At 34.2% G+C, this 17,295-nt stretch overlaps 1 protein-coding gene across 1 annotated transcript; it reads right to left on the bottom strand.

Moving 5' to 3' along the window:
* Positions 1-3,663: 3,663 nt before the first annotated feature.
* On the bottom strand, positions 3,664-16,886 carry LOC132038289 (uncharacterized). Its single transcript, XM_059428976.1, is given in 16 exon segments — positions 3,664-4,136; positions 4,228-4,378; positions 4,459-4,696; positions 4,786-4,996; positions 5,066-5,190; positions 5,370-5,486; positions 6,091-6,407; positions 6,545-7,497; positions 13,198-13,521; positions 13,609-13,759; positions 13,840-14,077; positions 14,421-14,631; positions 14,700-14,824; positions 14,933-15,064; positions 15,331-15,647; positions 15,832-16,886. Coding segments are annotated over 16 exon segments (4,917 nt in total). The 5' UTR covers positions 16,836-16,886; the 3' UTR covers positions 3,664-3,833.
* Between the last annotated feature and the right edge of the window lie 409 nt (positions 16,887-17,295).

The following is a 17,295-nucleotide window of genomic DNA, read 5'->3' as shown; positions in this document are numbered from 1 at the left end:
CCGTACGAAGCACGGGCAAATTAACTAGTTATATTTATATAAGCAACTCTTTGAGGGTTATGGATGAAATGCCTTGGTTACATGAAATCGATCGACATCTTATTTGAGTGCTTATGTTTATGCAAATGTATGGACAACTTAAATCTAATAAATAAGAGTTATATATTTTTAAATTTTTCTAGAAAAAATATCTTTATTCAAAAAATGAAAAGTCTCACCGGAAAATATTGCATAAGCGGTCGGGTTATCGTTCTCATTTAACAATGTGGAGGAGGTACTATTTTTTCCAACGCTTAAATATTAAGGGGGTAAAGTAAAATTGACTCTTAGCTTAAATTCATCAAAAGGAGAAAAACACAAGCTTAAGCTAATCAAGATAAAGGTACCCGAAAAGTTCTTTTCAGCCTTGATTTTTTTTTTTTTTTTTTTGATGTTCAATATATAGAACAATGTAAGAGGTGAATGAGAGAATTCATAGATAACCCAAAGGTAATGTTGGAGAGGGGAATTAGGTAGACTGTTAATGTGCAATTAGAACTCAAATATTTAATAAGAGATATATATTTTCATGTTTTAATCCTAAAAGAAGTACATTATTTTCAACGGAATAGGTGAATGTGGCAATAATAAGAGTTATATGTTTTCATGTTTTAATTCTAGAAAGAAAAAGAAAAATATATTTATTCAAAAAAAAAAAAAAATTATATAAGGGGGTTATCATTCCCATTCAATATTTAGAGAGGATATTGTTTTTCAACCCTTAAATGTCGAGGGATAAAGTGAGATTGACTCTATAATTAATAGTCATTTATGTTATTTCAAAGTTGATTTGACGTCTTACCAGCTAATTATTACTATACTCTTTTTCACATTTCAAGCTATTGTAAATTAAGAAGCTCTTTTACCAAATTAATTTCTACAATATTACTCTTAATATATAATCATGCAAAGTTCTGGCCATGAGAATTATTTCCGGAAAACAACCAAAAATTTGTTTTCACTTTTTTTCACTTTCAATACATTCAAACTACCAAATATTCTTTGCAAAAACTATAATCAAAGCTAACTCTATCTTCAACTCCAACTCCAACTCCAACTCCAACTTCAAAATATCAAATAAAGTGAAAAATATTTAATTTTCATGACCAAACGCCTACTTAAGATAGGTGATGAGCGACTCTCTTGTCGACACAACTTTCCATTTATTCTAGTAATACTTTTTAAGGCCACACGTCCACACCACAGTGAAAATGTGACAATTTATTTCTCCAATACATAAACGCTATATAATTCAATTTTTTTTTCTTAAGTGTCTTCTAGATATATAGAGTTAAACTAGAAATACAGAGATGGAATATAAAAAGGGCGATCGGTGTAATAAACTTTCAATTATGCGCGTGGTAGAAGAAAAGCAGGACCATAAGGGTCTATTCTTATGGTCTATTTTTAGAAGAATAAAGGATGCTAAGGAAATGTACTGAATGTTTTCCTTTCAGTACATTAAGTCGCAATCGTTTTTGTCTGGTTGGAATGCCCATATTATTACTCTCTCTCTCTCCCAATTTATTATGTGATTTAGTTTAATTCTGGCATAGATTTTTTTTTAAAAGACTTATGAAACTTGTATTCTGAAACATGACATAACATGTGGCTATAAAAACTTACTATTAAGCGTCAAATAAGAAGTTTAAAGTAAACATGTTTTAAATATAGAAACGAGTCATTCTTTCTACATAGAAAAGAGGAGCAATTACTCTCTTTCTAGCCAATTTTTTCATATGTGATCGAATGTTGATCACAATCTTTTAGATTGCCAAGATTATTAGAGCATCATGTGACATTCTACTGGCTTTTATTCGCATTTAACCTTATGTGATCCTATTTGCTAGCACAAGATTATAATTTTTGGACGGGATTGATCAGCTCTGCCACTTATTTGTAAGATCGCAAAAAGACACTAATATCCAAGTGTTTTTATCATATTGTGCACAATATAAAGTGAAAACAGGCAAGTACATGAATATTCCACGGTGTTTCCTTAAACTTCAAGACAAAACAAAATTGTAGGTAGCATTACATAAAGTTAAGAGGTGTTGGACAGTTAAAATTGAAGGGACGAGACATTATTTTTGTTGCTTCCCACGGGAAAAACAGTTTTTGATTTTAGCATCACTTTCCTTGACAAAAGGAAATTTCAGTGCAGCTTCCTCTCTCTCTCAATTTCAATTTTTAAAACGTGCAATTCTGCCATGTCACTGTTCAATATCTTCTTCATATACCATCATATCCATACTCCATAAAACTTGAGTATGCCACAGAAATGATAATTACTTCTGCATTTTCTCAGTCCACTGCTAAGTTTGCAAAGTGACCTAATTAATTCCTTATTCATTTGTTGTATACATATGCGTATATTGTGCAATTTTGATTTAGCATTATTGCGATATCTACATTCAAATGCATTATTAGGATAGAATACAACAATTTGTAATGTGCATTTACTCATAGTTTATCAAGTGCCAATTTTGAGTTCCCACATTGGTGGGCAATCCCTGCCTAGAGTTAGATCCAAGTTCCATTTCTTCTTAGCCAATTTGACTAATTTTAGGACTTATGTCCAATTTCAAGTTTTTTTATTTTTTGTTGGAAAAATTCAGTGTAGTACAAGATTTTAGAAACAATTTGCAGTTTTCACCATTTCAGGAGCGTCCCATCAGAATATTAGTGGAATGGAATTTGTGCAGGCGCTGATGGCTAAGTTAGTGTGCACATTCTTCTCAGAGCATGCAAAATCTAAGACATTGATGAACACGATGCTTCAAATAACATGGAGTGGAGAGTAACTGCAGCTCTTCTTGCTACTGAAGTAGATTTCGGTCCTGATAGATTTCATGCTCAGATAAAATGATACTGTGGATTTAGTTTGATCAGGTAGCTTGCATGTTCTTTTCGAATAAATTGTAGCCTAAGCGAGTGTGGAGGAACGAACGGAGCATCTCTCATAGCACCGCAAGGGAATGAAGTTATTGCATTGCATAGAGGTCAATAAGATTGCTGGTAAGAATTGCTAGCCTAATCATATCCCAGGCCTACTGCACCAGGAACAGCATGACAGTGATTTTTCTTTTTCTGCAATTAACAAATGATGAAGTTAGCAAACTTCTTTTAAAGATCCATATTTGGTACAATTGCCTCAAGTTCGTGCAATTTGGTTAGAAGTAGAATGGACATGGAGCTGGGACTACAATTCAGAGAGGATTTCGATATTATTTCACAAAATCAGCCTTGTTCCACAGTTGACATCAAAAACAGAATCCAATTAGATTTTAAGCAACTGTACCAAAAGAGAAAAAGCAGAATCCAACAGCTACAGCCAACTGCATTCCACCAAATGAATGAACCTGATAACTTTCATTTCATCAGCAAGTATAGAAGCCATGTTTCTGCACTTCTGACAATCTTTTAGGGATAAATTAAAATGACATATTTCTAGTTGACTACGCTCTTTCACAGACCTGAATCAAAAATGCCGGTGAGATGCAATGACTCATGCACATCACATGCACTGAAGATGCCTTAGGCAGCGGCATTTGAGAGCAAAAATAGAAAAGGGACTAGTACTAGGCCTGTTTCACAAGTAATTTAGAAGGATGTTACTCGGAATAGGCCAATCAATTTTGTCCATTATAGTACCAAAAGAATACATGTCAACGACAAAGAGAAATACTCGAATAAGTAGATACCATTTCAAAATTCACCTCATATAGTCATATATACACTAGTACTGTTGACAAAGTAGATACATTGCAAAACTTCCAATTGTGGTTTTATGTCTATCTTGGCTCTAGAACTGTTATCGACACGTTGTTACTTCGACATCCTTCATCACTTGACTCTGCTGATCCCATTGAATTCCTCTCTATAAAAAACCCAGGCTGCTTTGGTTGAGGAAGAACCAGACCTTCATTGCCTAACCAGAATACGACTGATGCCATTGTCGGCCTATCCTCTGGGAGTTTCTGAACGCACAACAATCCAACCTGGATGCATCTCAACACTTGCGATTCTGACAAGGATTCTTCCAAACATTCGTCCATCAGTTCTGATGCTTTTCCTTTTGTCCAAAGTAACCATGCCTACATTACAAACAGAACACATTTATACAGTTACAATCACAATAGAAAGAGACGAATTAAGGGATCGAAGTTTTGTGCCATATGTGCTTACATGTCCCAAAAGATTGTGATGATGCTCCAAATGATGAAATTTCCTGTTCTTTCTTCCACTAACTATTTCAAGAATGATTACGCCGATACTGAATACATCTGATTTTACTGAATATTTCCCATCAACAGCATATTCCGGCGACATATATCCACTGCATCAACTCAATAAATTTATGCTCATGTACTGATTGAATATAATAGAAAATTCAATGGTCAAGATTTTAGAACTTACTATGTCCCTATTACTCTTTTTGTTTTTCCTTCCACTTGGTCTCCACAAAAAATTTTGGCAAGGCCAAAATCAGAAATTTTGGCGTTCATGTCACTATCTAATAAAATATTGCTGGTTTTGAGATCTCTGTGAATAATTCTTAATCTCGAGTCCTGGTGAAGGTAAAGAAGACCTCGAGATATTCCCATAGCAATTTCAAAGCGGTTCTTCCATGCAAGTGAAGTTTTTCTGCTTGGATCTGCACAATGTAGACGTAATCATTAAGTGCTGCAGAGATATTGAGTACTTATCAAGTAATATTTAGTTAATGAATCATGAATAGCATACCAAAAATGAAATAGTCCAAGCTAGCGTTGGGCATAAACTCATAGATTAGCATCCTTTCTTCTCCTTCAAGGCAGCAACCCAAAAGCTTGACGAGGTTCCTATGCTGAAGCTTGGAAATGAGAACGATTTCATTTTTTAACTCTTGAACGCCTTGTCCAGAATACTTCGATAGCCTCTTTACTGCTATCTCTTGTCCATTTGGTAGGACACCCTGCAATTTTCTGTGTGTGTGTCAAAGCTGCAACTTCTAGATAGAAGCTGAAGATCAAAGTTGATTTACCTTGTAAACCGGCCCAAAGCCGCCCTCCCCACTAACATTAGCAGAAGAGAAGTTATCAGTGGCACTAGCAACACTAACTAAATCAAACAGTGGAAGCTCTATGTCTTCATTTCCAACTTCTGAATCTGTCAATACAAATCCGTCGGTCACAAACATGAGTACCTCAAGTATATTTACCTATAATGAGAAATATGTAAAGGCGAAGAATGTAAGCCAGATTGAAAATCCACCTAGGTAGCACAACATTCAGAGTTAACGACTTTCTAATAAAGTTGGTAGACAAGAGTACCTCAAGTATATTTACCTGTTCTTCTTTTCCTTCTTTGGAAGGAAAACCAAACTAAAAAGCTGATGATAAATGTTGCTACCATTGCTGAAATGACAGCAATCAGGACTGACCTCTTTCTCCACCGATTCCTGTCTGAATATGTTCAATAATTAGTCCATAAGCAGTCTTCAATTTACATATGAGTTGGACATAGAAGTGGTAATTTTCATGAGTTTATTACTTAAAAGGTAGTCCATGTAAACAACCTTGATCTGCCACGAGGTCAAGTATATTATGAGACCTTTTCAGGAAAGAAGTGTCTCATCCCTTGGCAATCCTACTAACTCATCACTGTACTAACTGAATACGTCCTAGTAACCATAGAGTAAGATTTTGCAAAGTGTCATCGTCAATCTATTAGTAGGACAAATTCTTACTAGATTATCTGCTCCTAAAAGGGAAAATACTGCAGACGTGCAACCATTTAATCGTTGATAAATCATAAATTCTTAAAGCAATTTTTTGATGTTTCAGCTTAGGTAAGCAAAAGTGCAACACTAGAGGGTGACTTTGTCATAGGTAGATAAAAAGCATTCTATCCTTTACAATGCAAACAACATAATACAAACTACTAAAGCACCTACTCAACTTTAATGTACATCAAGTAAGTAAAATAAGATAGTAGAGTTCCTTCATTAAAGAGTTGTGCATTTATACTGTATAATAAAATGAGAATGGTGTAGAGTTGGGTCATTACCTAATTCTGAAGCAGCAACTCTCACGTACAGGTTTTGCTCGTTTTGGCTGAACTCTCTAATATCTATGAGTTCTCCAAACCACAGTAAGCATCCACTTCCGCCATTTCTAATGTCAAGATTTGAGTAGGCTGTACAATTGCAATCAGCCAAGCACATTTTCTCGCATTCTTCAAGGTTCATGCTCTCATTATACCAGGAGTTTCTTGAATTTGGCATCTTGATGCCCGAAAATTTAAGAAAACCATCTTGGTTACAATCCAAAGAAGTTCTCCTTACACAACCACTAAACCAGTCTGCTACAGACTGTTGAGAATCCCTGTGAAAACATATTTAAGTAATCAAACAAAAAGATTTGTGCTTGGCCCAAGAAAAAGAATCAAGACCACACAGGAGGGGGCGCTCAAAGACATAACTATGTAATTAATTATCTCTAATAGTTTAACAAATACATACCTAGGCTTGAAACCTTTCAGACAGTCACATGGAGGGGAGTTATTGATGTTGCAACTTGCATAAGGACCACATAAAGCAAAACGATCACAATTATCAAATTGTGCTGTCAAGTATAGAAACCAGCTCTGAGTGTGCTCAATCCATGTTAGGTGTTCTATCAACCCGGCTGGGTTGATCACCACCCTGGTGGGCATGGACTCATTCTTAAGTTTGTATTTGTAGTAAATTTCCTTCTGATTAATAACGAACTCCATAGTGTAATATTGATTTGCTTTACTGTTAGGACTAGCACTAAATGCAATACCGTTCCATGGCCCTGAGCTATATACTATAGATGAATTTCTGTACACAAACAATTGTGGGTATCCATGAGAATCAAGACGGTTTACATTTTCACCAGCAGTAGGATCATCCGTGCTCTTCCATGACGTTACACTCCAATCCATGCCCGTGACCAAATTTTTCCCAATCTTCATGCCAGGTAATAAAGTGTTTCCCGGATAATCAAAACTCTGCCACGCAAAATTAGTTTCTGGGTCTCTGTCATTTCCATCACTCACAACAAGGTTGGCAGAATCCAGGAGCAGCGCTTTTGGATTCTTTAAGGATCTTGATGAGTTTGATGACCAAATTGAGACATTCGAATCATCAACAAGTACAAGAACCCCATTGGTTTTGAGTGTTAAAACTCCTGAAGTGTCGTTCAGTGGAATATTTCTGTTGGCAACCCATATGACAGTTCTAGGTGCTATCTTCTTGTACCATATGCCAACGTAGCGATTCTTGGAATTTCCAGGGCTGAAAAATCCTAGTTCATAAATCCCACCAGCTGAAATAATTGTGTCACCATCTCTAATGGATTTATCTGTAGTGATTGTGTCTAATGCTGCAGAAGTTAGTAATATGAAGAGAAAATTGGAGCAAACGAATAAAGAAAGTAGGCCTTTCATGGATTAAGACTCATATTTTTGATTGACAAGGTTAAAACCTTGGAGCTTCAACTTAGCTGACCCAAAGAAGAATATCCATACCTGATTGACAAAGTCAAGTTTCCTTGCCCACCACTTTAGAATACAAAAGTCTTATGTCCAATAGTCCTCTTATAAGGAAAATGAAAAGGAAAACTTTTTTAGTGGATCTTTTTTCTATAAATAATCTCAACTAATTTCATTGGACACCTGTTATCTAGTATCGGAGTAACTCTATCCATCAAGGCTTAGATAAGATGAGAAGAGGCCATCTAATATTTTTGTATCAAGTTGAAATTTGAACCTAAGACCTCATGGTTCTCATCTACTTCATTGACCATTAGGCACACCCTTAAGTGCGAAATGGATCTTGGAAGCATCTTAAGGGAATGGCCCAGTATTTGATTTTCGAAAACGTAGGTCGTTTGGTTTAAAACAAGGTTATGCTAGGATTATAATCCTGAGATATAACTAGGATAAATAATGGCCACCTTGTATATGGGATAGATAATCCCATAATGTTGGTGTAAAATTCATCCTGATTTTAGTTAATACTCATGAGTCATAATCAAACATTGGACAAATTTAATCCCAAACTTTATACTGGGATTACCCTTAATCCCTTAAACAAAGAACCCATGAAGGTCTATCACGGCTTCTTTATTTATTTTGGAACTACCCAATTTGTAAGTGAATTCCTTTTAACTTTTTTATGAGCCAATCACTTAAGTTTACAGATCAATTTAGTGATAATTCTTTCAACTTTTCTGTTGAGGGACCATAGGCGGCTTAGAGCCTAAGACTTAGGATGTGAAACTCTGAAATTTTCTCATAGCTGTACACCTTTGACTTCCCATTTTGAGACAAAAATGTCTTACATATTTATTATAATCTATATTATAGCCGTTTGGATTGGCTTTAAGTTGAGTTTATAAGTTGTTTTCAATTTTTTTGAGTGTTTGCCACTTAAAATTAAAGTCATTTTGTCTTAAAATAAGTTCAAAAAATAATTGGACCCATTTAACTTAGTTTATCTAAAAAAAAAAAAATTTAAAGCGAACTATAAGCCAAAAAAAATAAGTTGACTACCCCAACTTATTTTTTTTTTTATAACATGCAAAAAGCACTTATAAGCCAATCCAAAACAAAGTTTTCTATATTAAAAGTGTGAAAAAAAAACTTTCTTGCTTCATTAAATACTAATAGATAAAATAGTCATTTACTAATTTCTTACATATATTATTACTAAACACTAATAATATATATTTTCCTTACAAAATAAAAACTGCAATATCAACCTGCCTTATTTTTAGCAAAAGAAAACTACCCTAAATAATAAAAACCTCTTTCTTCCTCCGTAGTATTGATAATTATTAGAGTCCTAAATTAACACACAATTCTACCTTATATTTAGGACTTCAATTAAACGTGTAGTAATACGTCTGGTCGTTTTTTTACACCAGTTGGAAAAGTTTTTAACACTCAATTCTACCTTATATCTAGGACAAAATTGTTATTTACTAATTTTTCTAAAATTAATAGACATAAACATTAATAATATATATATTTCCTTTTAAAATAAAAACTGCAATAAAAACTGCAATAAAAACTGCGTTATTTTGGCAAAAAATTAAGAATCCTAAACCTAAAGAGAATCCTAAAACCTAAATAAATAAAGTCGTATCCAACCAAAAAAATAAAATAAAATAGATGGATGTTGAAAACCAATCAAGCTATTTGTTGGACGACTTTCAGTCTGGATCTTCTCCTTCTGTATGTAAGTATTGATTTATCATAAACATATAGTGAAATTTATAAGAAAGCATTTTTTTTGCAGTAAATATACATGTATGTATTCCTATAGAGAATTAAATATCTATGTGTTAGTCTCTGCTGACCAAAAGGTAATTGAAGTTTACACAATTGCAAAGACTTTTGGATTTTCATTCACAGAGTATGAGTTTGTATTGCAAAAGTTAGAATAAACAGCTCACTAGATCGTTTTTAGTATTCTTGCGTATGTCTTAGAAGGAAAAATCATATGGTGTATGGACTAAATTGTGGGTTGATCAAAATTGTGTTGGTTTCCAGGTCTATTAAGAGGCAGATTCTGAATTAAGTTTTATAAGTTCAGCATTTAAGGTACTTAGTATTGAAGTACTCATTATATTTTTAAAGTTGTGGTTTCATATTTACTACTATTATTTATTGTACTTTTAGTGAATTTTAACACATACATTTATGCTCCGCATTAAAAGTACTGAGTTCAGATTAACCCGATAGCAGTAAGCTTGCATCCTCCCCAAGGTACATATCTATTTAGTAATTATTTTTTTACAAAGAAGAATAACGTGTTAAAAGCTGTAAAAGTTAATATGTTTCAAACTTCTGGGTTAGCAGATTCTGACAAGGAAAACGCATACGGTGTATGACTAAATTGAGGGTTGATCAAAATTGTGTTGATTTGCAGGTATATTAAGAGGCAGATCCAAGATTAAGTTTTATGAGTTCAACATTTAAGGTACTTAAGATTGAAGTACTCATTATTATTTCTTAAAGTTGTGGGTTCATATTTACTATTATTTGTTGTATTTTTAGAGAATTTTAACACAGATATTTATGCTCCGCATTGAGAGTACTAGTCAGATAAACCCGATAACAATAAGCTTGCATCCTCCCCGAGGTACATCTAACAAAAACAACAACAACATACAACATACCCAGTATAATCCCACAAGTGAGGTCTGGAAAGGATAGAGTGTATGCAGACCTTACTCCTACCTTGCGAGGTAAAGAGACTCTTTCTGAAATACCCCCGGCTCAAGATAAAGCATGACAAAAAAGGTCAGACTATAATTTATGAAAGCAAACAACCAATGCAAAATACTATATATAAACGGCCTAATGCAAGTTTCAACTTTCCCCAAGGTACATATATTTAATAATTATTCTTTTACAACTAAAAATAACGTGTTAAAAGCTATAAATGTAACATATGTTTCAACTTTTGGGTTACCGAATTCTGCTTTATTTTAATTTTTGTGTCTATGCTATGAATTTATACTATATCATTCTTGAAACATAGCACACGAACCGTGAAATTTGAAGGCTCCCGATGTATTTGATTAGCACTTTTGTTTGATTATTTTATATTTTTATTCTTCCCAAATCAATCATATAATGAAATAATACTCCCAGAAAATATAGTTATCATCGTTCGTCGAGTTGATGTCCTTTTACCAATTTGCTTATCGTAACTTGAAGATGTATCTAATAAAAACAAATACATCTATCAACAACTGAAACTTGTACTTTCCGTATGTCTTGATTTTACATATATGTTAGATAAATATTTTTAAGTTATGTATTCATTATCTTTATGTATAACTTGTACAATTGTTGCAGAGGCTACACATGCGAGGCAATATCTCTTGTGATGATTGACCGAAAATAACGTGCAAAGATTTTTAGTAGTATAATAATTAATAACTTCTTATATATAAATGACGTCCTGAGTTTACTATGTACACTTAATAACAATATTTCTATTTGTTCAAGGAGACATTAATAAATAGAATTCTTAAGTTTGGTTTTTCTTTTAAGAACCAGTCAAAATAATTTTATTGTTTTATGAAGAAGGTAAAGTTGAAAATGAAATTCATCTTCTTCCTTTTTGTTATAGTTAATTTGTTACAAGTAGTTGTATTAACATCTAAAGTAAAAAAAAAAAATAAATATCAGTTCTTAAAGTGTATTCCATGTTTTTAACTATCTACGGTTCTTAATCCATTATGACCACCTAAAAATTAACATTACTACAATTAATTTTAACAACCAATTTTGAAATATTGCAAGAGAAAAAGATGAAAAATATGAAAAACATAAATATAATATACAACTCACAATAGTTAGAAAATAGCGTAAAACAATGTTATGTATACTATTATAAATTATAAAAAACACAAAACTCATGTAATTATAAAGGTTGAACAGTGGTATAGTTCAAATTAATTATGTTATTGTATGACTCTTTTAAGTTTTAAATCCTACTAAAAAGGAGATAAAATGTCACTAGAATCTTTAAAAATTAAATCTCATTGAGCACTTTGTTTATTGTAATGTATAGTATTAATACTTTATAAATTTTTATACTTAGATTATCAGAATAAATTGAGACGATGGAGTATAACATATTCTATATCTTATTTGTACTTTTTGTTATTTGACAAATATTTGAAAAATCATGTTGAAAGAATTTGTGTTGGTTCTTTGTTTTTAGTATTAAGTTACACAAATAATGGAATAGTAATTTTCATAAGGTATATTCCCATAGAAGTCCTTTGGCATAATAAGGCATATGAGGACAATTCGTCGTTAATCCTGTACCAACGGATTAGTGATGAATTATGTAATTTAGCGACGGATTAATGACGAAGTTTGTAGCTACGTCTAAATTTTTTCTATAGTGTTTATTATCAAATGAAGTACGTGCTTTGGTCACGCGCAAAGCGCGTAGAGAGAAACTAGTAAAGTAATAAATGCATGTTACTAACTCTTAAAACTTAAATCGTGATTAAATTAGTTTATATTATCACTTCATTTTATTATCTAAACATGCTAAGTTAATAGTCTTTGTGGTCTTCTAATATGTAGTTTAAGACTAAGACATACCCTTTAAGAAAACTATTTAAGTAATTGCATTTATCATTAGAAGTATTTGAGTAAATTACTCTTATCTCTTCCTTAAAAGAGTAATTAATGACGATATAGCATTAAGGCCGCGCAGAATTGAAAATAGAAACAACTAATATCTTTTTATAATCTGGACCAAATTTTTTAATTGAAGTGACAGAAGGGAGTAATGGAAAGGATACTTTCTCCTCCTTTCTCATGTTCAGATAAAACGACACTGTGGATTTAGCTTGATCAGGTAGCTTGCTTGCTCCTTTAAATTACTCGTAGCGTAAACGAGCGTAGAGGAACGAACGGAGCATCTCTCGTAGCACCGTAAGGCAACGAAGTTGCTGCATTGCATAGAGGTCGCTAAGATTGCTGGTAAGAATCGCTAGCCTAATCATATCCTAGGCCTACTGCACCAGGAACAGCATGACAGTTATTTTTCTTTTTCTGCAATTAACAAATGATGAAGTTAGCAAACTTCTTTTAAAGATCAATATTTGGTACAATTGCCTCAAGTTCATACAATTTGGTAAGAAGTAGAACGGACATGGAGCTGGGACTACAATCAGAGTGGATTTTTTGATATTATTTCAAAAAATCAGCTTGGTTCCACAGTTGGCATAAAAAGAAAAAGAATCCAGCAGGTACTGCCTATTGCATTCCAGCAAATGAACAAACCCAATAACTTTCATTTGCATCAGAAAGTATAGAAGCCATGTTTCTGACACTTGTGATAATCACTTGGGGATAAACTAAAATAACATCTTTCTAGTTGACACGCTCTTTCGGAGACGGTGAGATGCCTTAGACAGCAGCATTTGAGAGCAAATAGGGAAGGGACTAGAGTAGGCCTTGTTTCACAAGTTATTTGTAAGGTTTCTGCTCAGGATAGTATCGAAAGAATGCATTTCAATGACAAACAAAAATACTCGGCTATGTTCCTCAAATGACCTCATATAGTCATATATACACTAGTACTTTTGACTAAGTAGATACATTTCAAACGTTCCAGTTGTGATTTTGTGCCTATCTTGGCTCTAGAACTGTTATTGACATGCTATTACTTAGATATGCTTCATCAGTCGACTCTGAAGATTCCATTGAATTCCTCTCTATAAAAAACCCAGGCTGCTTTGGTTGAGGAAGAACCAGACCTTCATTGCCCAACCAGAAAACTACTGATGCCATTGTTGGCCTATCCTCCGGGAGTTTTTGGACGCACAACAAACCGACCTGGATGCATCTCAACACTTGAGATTCTGAAAATGATTCTTTCAAACATTCGTCAATCAATTCCAACACTTTGCCTTCAGTCCAAAGTAACCATGCCTAAATTACATAAATAACACATTTAGACAGTTGCATTTACAGTAGAAAGTAACTTAAGAGAATGAAGTTTGCGATATATGTGCTTACATGTCCCAAAAGATTGTGATGATGTTCCAAATGATAAAATTTCCTGTTCTTTCTGCCACTAACAATTTCTAGAATGATTACGCCGATACTGAATACATCTGATTTTACTGAATATTTCCCATCAACAGCATACTCCGGCGACATATATCCACTGCATCAACTCAATAAATTTATGCTCATGTACTGATTGAATATAATAGAAAATTCTATGGTCAAGATTTTAGAACTTACTATGTCCCTATTACTCTTTTAGTTTTTCCTTCCACTTGCTCTCCATCAAAAATTTTGGCAAGGCCAAAATCAGAAATTTTGGCGTACATGTCACTATCTAATAAAATATTGCTGGTTTTGAGATCTCTGTGAATAATTCTTAATCTCGAGTCCTGGTGAAGGTAAAGAAGACCTCGAGATATTCCCATAGCAATTTCAAAGCGGTCCTTCCATGCAAGTGAAGTTTTTCTGCTTGGATCTGCACAATGTAGACCTAATCATTAAGTGCTGCAGAGATACTGAGGACTTATCAAGTACTCCCTCCATCCCAAAAAGATTGTCTTCGTTTGACTTGGCACGGAGTATAAGAAATAAGGAAGACTTTTGAAATGTGTGGTCCAAAACAAGCCTTAGATATTTGTATGGCTGTAAATCATCTCATAAAGTTAAATTGTTTCTAAATATAGAAATGTGCCAATCTTTTTGGGACAAACTAATAAGGAAAGGAAGACATTCCTTTTGGGAAAAACTAACAAGGAAAGGAAGACATTCTTTTGGGACGGAGGGAGTAGTATTTAGTTAATGAATCATGAATAGCATACCAAAAATGAAATAGTCCAAGCTAGCGTTGGGCATAAACTCATAGATTAGCATCCTTTCATCTCCTTCAAGGCAGCAACCCAAAAGCTTGACGAGGTTCCTATGCTGAAGCTTGGAAATGAGAATGATTTCATTTTTTAACTCTTGAACGCCTTGTCCAGAATACTTCGATAGCCTCTTTACTGCTATCTCTTGTCCATTTTGTAGGATACCCTGCAGTTTTCAATCAAGGGTCAAAGATGCCACTTCTAGCTAGATGTTGAGGATGAAAGTTGATTTACCTTGTAAACCGGTCCAAAACCGCCCTCCCCAATCACATTAGCCGAAGAGAAGTTCTCAGTGGCAGTTGAAACAGTAACTAAATCAAACAATGGAAGCTCCATGTCCTCATTTTCAACTTCTGAACCTGTCAATATATACACATTTGCCCAAATATGATATCAATGAGAATTTGGTAAAGGCGAACAATGTCAACCAGACAGAATTTTCTAATAAAGTTGTTAGACAAGAGTACCTCGAGTATATTTACTTGTTCTGATTTTCCTTCTTTGGAAGGAAAACCAAGCTATAAAACTGAGGATAAATGTTGCTACCACTGCTGAAATGACAGCAACCAGGACTGACTTCTTTCTCCACCGATTCCTGTCTGATTATATTCAATAATTCGTCCATAAGCAGTCTTTAATTTACATCTGATAAATCCTTACACAATTTTGTTTCAGCTAAGGTTAGCAAAGCTACAGGGAGATTTTGTTATAGGTGGATAAAAGAATTCTTATCCTTTACAATGAAATCGCCATATCCTTTACAACGAAATTGGCAACTACTAAAGCACCTAATTAACTTTAATGTCCATCAAGTAAGTAAATCAGATAGTAGAGTTCCTTCAATTCTAAAGAGTAGGATCATTACCTAATTCTGAAGCAGCTACTCTCACATACAGGTCTTGCTCATTTTGGCTGAACTCTCTAATATCAATGAGTTCTCCAAACCATAGTAAGCATCCACTTCCGCCATTTCTAACATCAAGATTTGAGTAGGCTGTACAATTGCAATCAGCCAAGCACATTTTCTCGCATTCTTCAAGGTTCATGCTCTCATTATACCATGAGTTCCTAGAATACGGCATCTTGATACCAGTAAATTTAAGAAAACCATCTTGGTTACAATCCAAAGAAGTTCTCCTTACACAACCACTAGACCAGTCTGCTGCAGACTCTTGAGGATTCCTGTGAAGACATAATTAAGTAATCTGAAAAATAAATCCACGTGTTTGTTCTAAGAAAAAAAAAAATCAAGCCTAAAAGTGAGGGGCGTATGAAGACATAACTAAGTTACATAACTAAGTTATCAAAATTGTGTTATCTGCAACAGCTTAAGGTTACATGGGCACATAGTTTAAAAAATACGTACCTAGGCGTGAAACCTTTCAGACAGTCACATGGAGGGGAGTTATTGATGTTGCAACTTGCATAAGGACCACATAAAGCAAAACGATCACAATTATCAAATTGTGCTGTCGAGTAGAGAAACCAGCTCTGAGTGTGCTCAATCCATGTTAGGTGTTCTATCAACCCGGCTGGGTTGATCACCACCCTGGTGGGCATGGACTCATTCTTAAGTTTGTATTTGTAGTAAATTTCCTTCTGATTAATAACGAACTCTATAGTGTAATATTGATCTGCTTTAATGTTAGGACTACCACTAAATGCTATACCGTTCCATGGCCCTGAGCTATATACTATAGATGAATTTCTGTACACAAACAATTGTGGGTATCCATGAGAATCAACACGGTCTACATATTCACCAGGAGTAGGATCATCCGTGCTCTTCCATGACGTTACGGACCTATCCATGCCCGTGACCAAATTTTTTCCTATCTTCATGCCAGGTAATAATGTATTTCCTGGATAATCAAAACTCTGCCACGCGAAATTAATTCCGGGGTCTTTGTCATTTCCATCACTTACAACCAGGTTCGCAGAATCCAGGAGCCACGCCTTTGGATTCTTTAAGGATCTTGATGAGTTTGATGACCAAATTGATGCATTGGAACTGTTGGCAAGTACAAGAATCCCATTGGGCTTGAGTGTTAACACTCCTGAAGTGTCATTCAGTGGAACGTCTCTATTTGCAACCCAGACGACAGTTCTAGGTGCTATCTTCTTGTACCATATGCCAACGTAGCGATTCTTGGAATTTCCAGGGCTGAAAAATCCAAGTTCATAAACCCCTCCAGCTGAAACAATTGTGTCACCATCTCTAATGGATTTATCTGTAGTGATTGTGTCTAATGCTGCAGAAGTTAGTAAGATGAAGAGAAAATGGGAGCAAAGGAATAAAGAAAGTATGCCTTTCATGGATTCTGACTCATATTTTCGATTGACAAGGTTAAAGCCTTGCAGCCTCAACATAGCTGACACAAAAAAGAATACCAATAACTTTGATTGACAAACTTAACTTTTCTGCCCACCAGTTTAGAATCAAGGGAAAAGGGTCATTTTTGCCCCTTTACTTTCAAATATAGTTTACATTTACCCTCCGTTATACCTTGGGGTTATTTACCCCTACAGTTAAAAAATTAGGATTTGACCTATTTTATAACTTTGGATGGGACGGTGGCTAATGGAAAATTTTAATGTCTTAGGTCTTTGACCTTCCTTTCTGTAAAGTTTAACGGCTCATAAAATAGAAGTGCAAAATTATTTGAACACAATAATAGAAAAAGCTAACAAAGAACATTAAGGGGAAGGAAAAAAAAAAAAACTAAACGTAAAAATTAAAGTGATTTGCAAAAAAAAAAAGAAGGAAAAGTCAGCTGGAACAACTAAAGCAACACTTTTAAAAAATTGTAGTAGCTAAGAATCGAACCCT

The sequence above is a fragment of the Lycium ferocissimum genome, chromosome 11 (genome assembly GCF_029784015.1).
Source record: "Lycium ferocissimum isolate CSIRO_LF1 chromosome 11, AGI_CSIRO_Lferr_CH_V1, whole genome shotgun sequence".
NCBI lineage: Eukaryota > Viridiplantae > Streptophyta > Magnoliopsida > Solanales > Solanaceae > Lycium > Lycium ferocissimum.
This window is presented reverse-complemented; position numbering and strand designations above follow the sequence as displayed.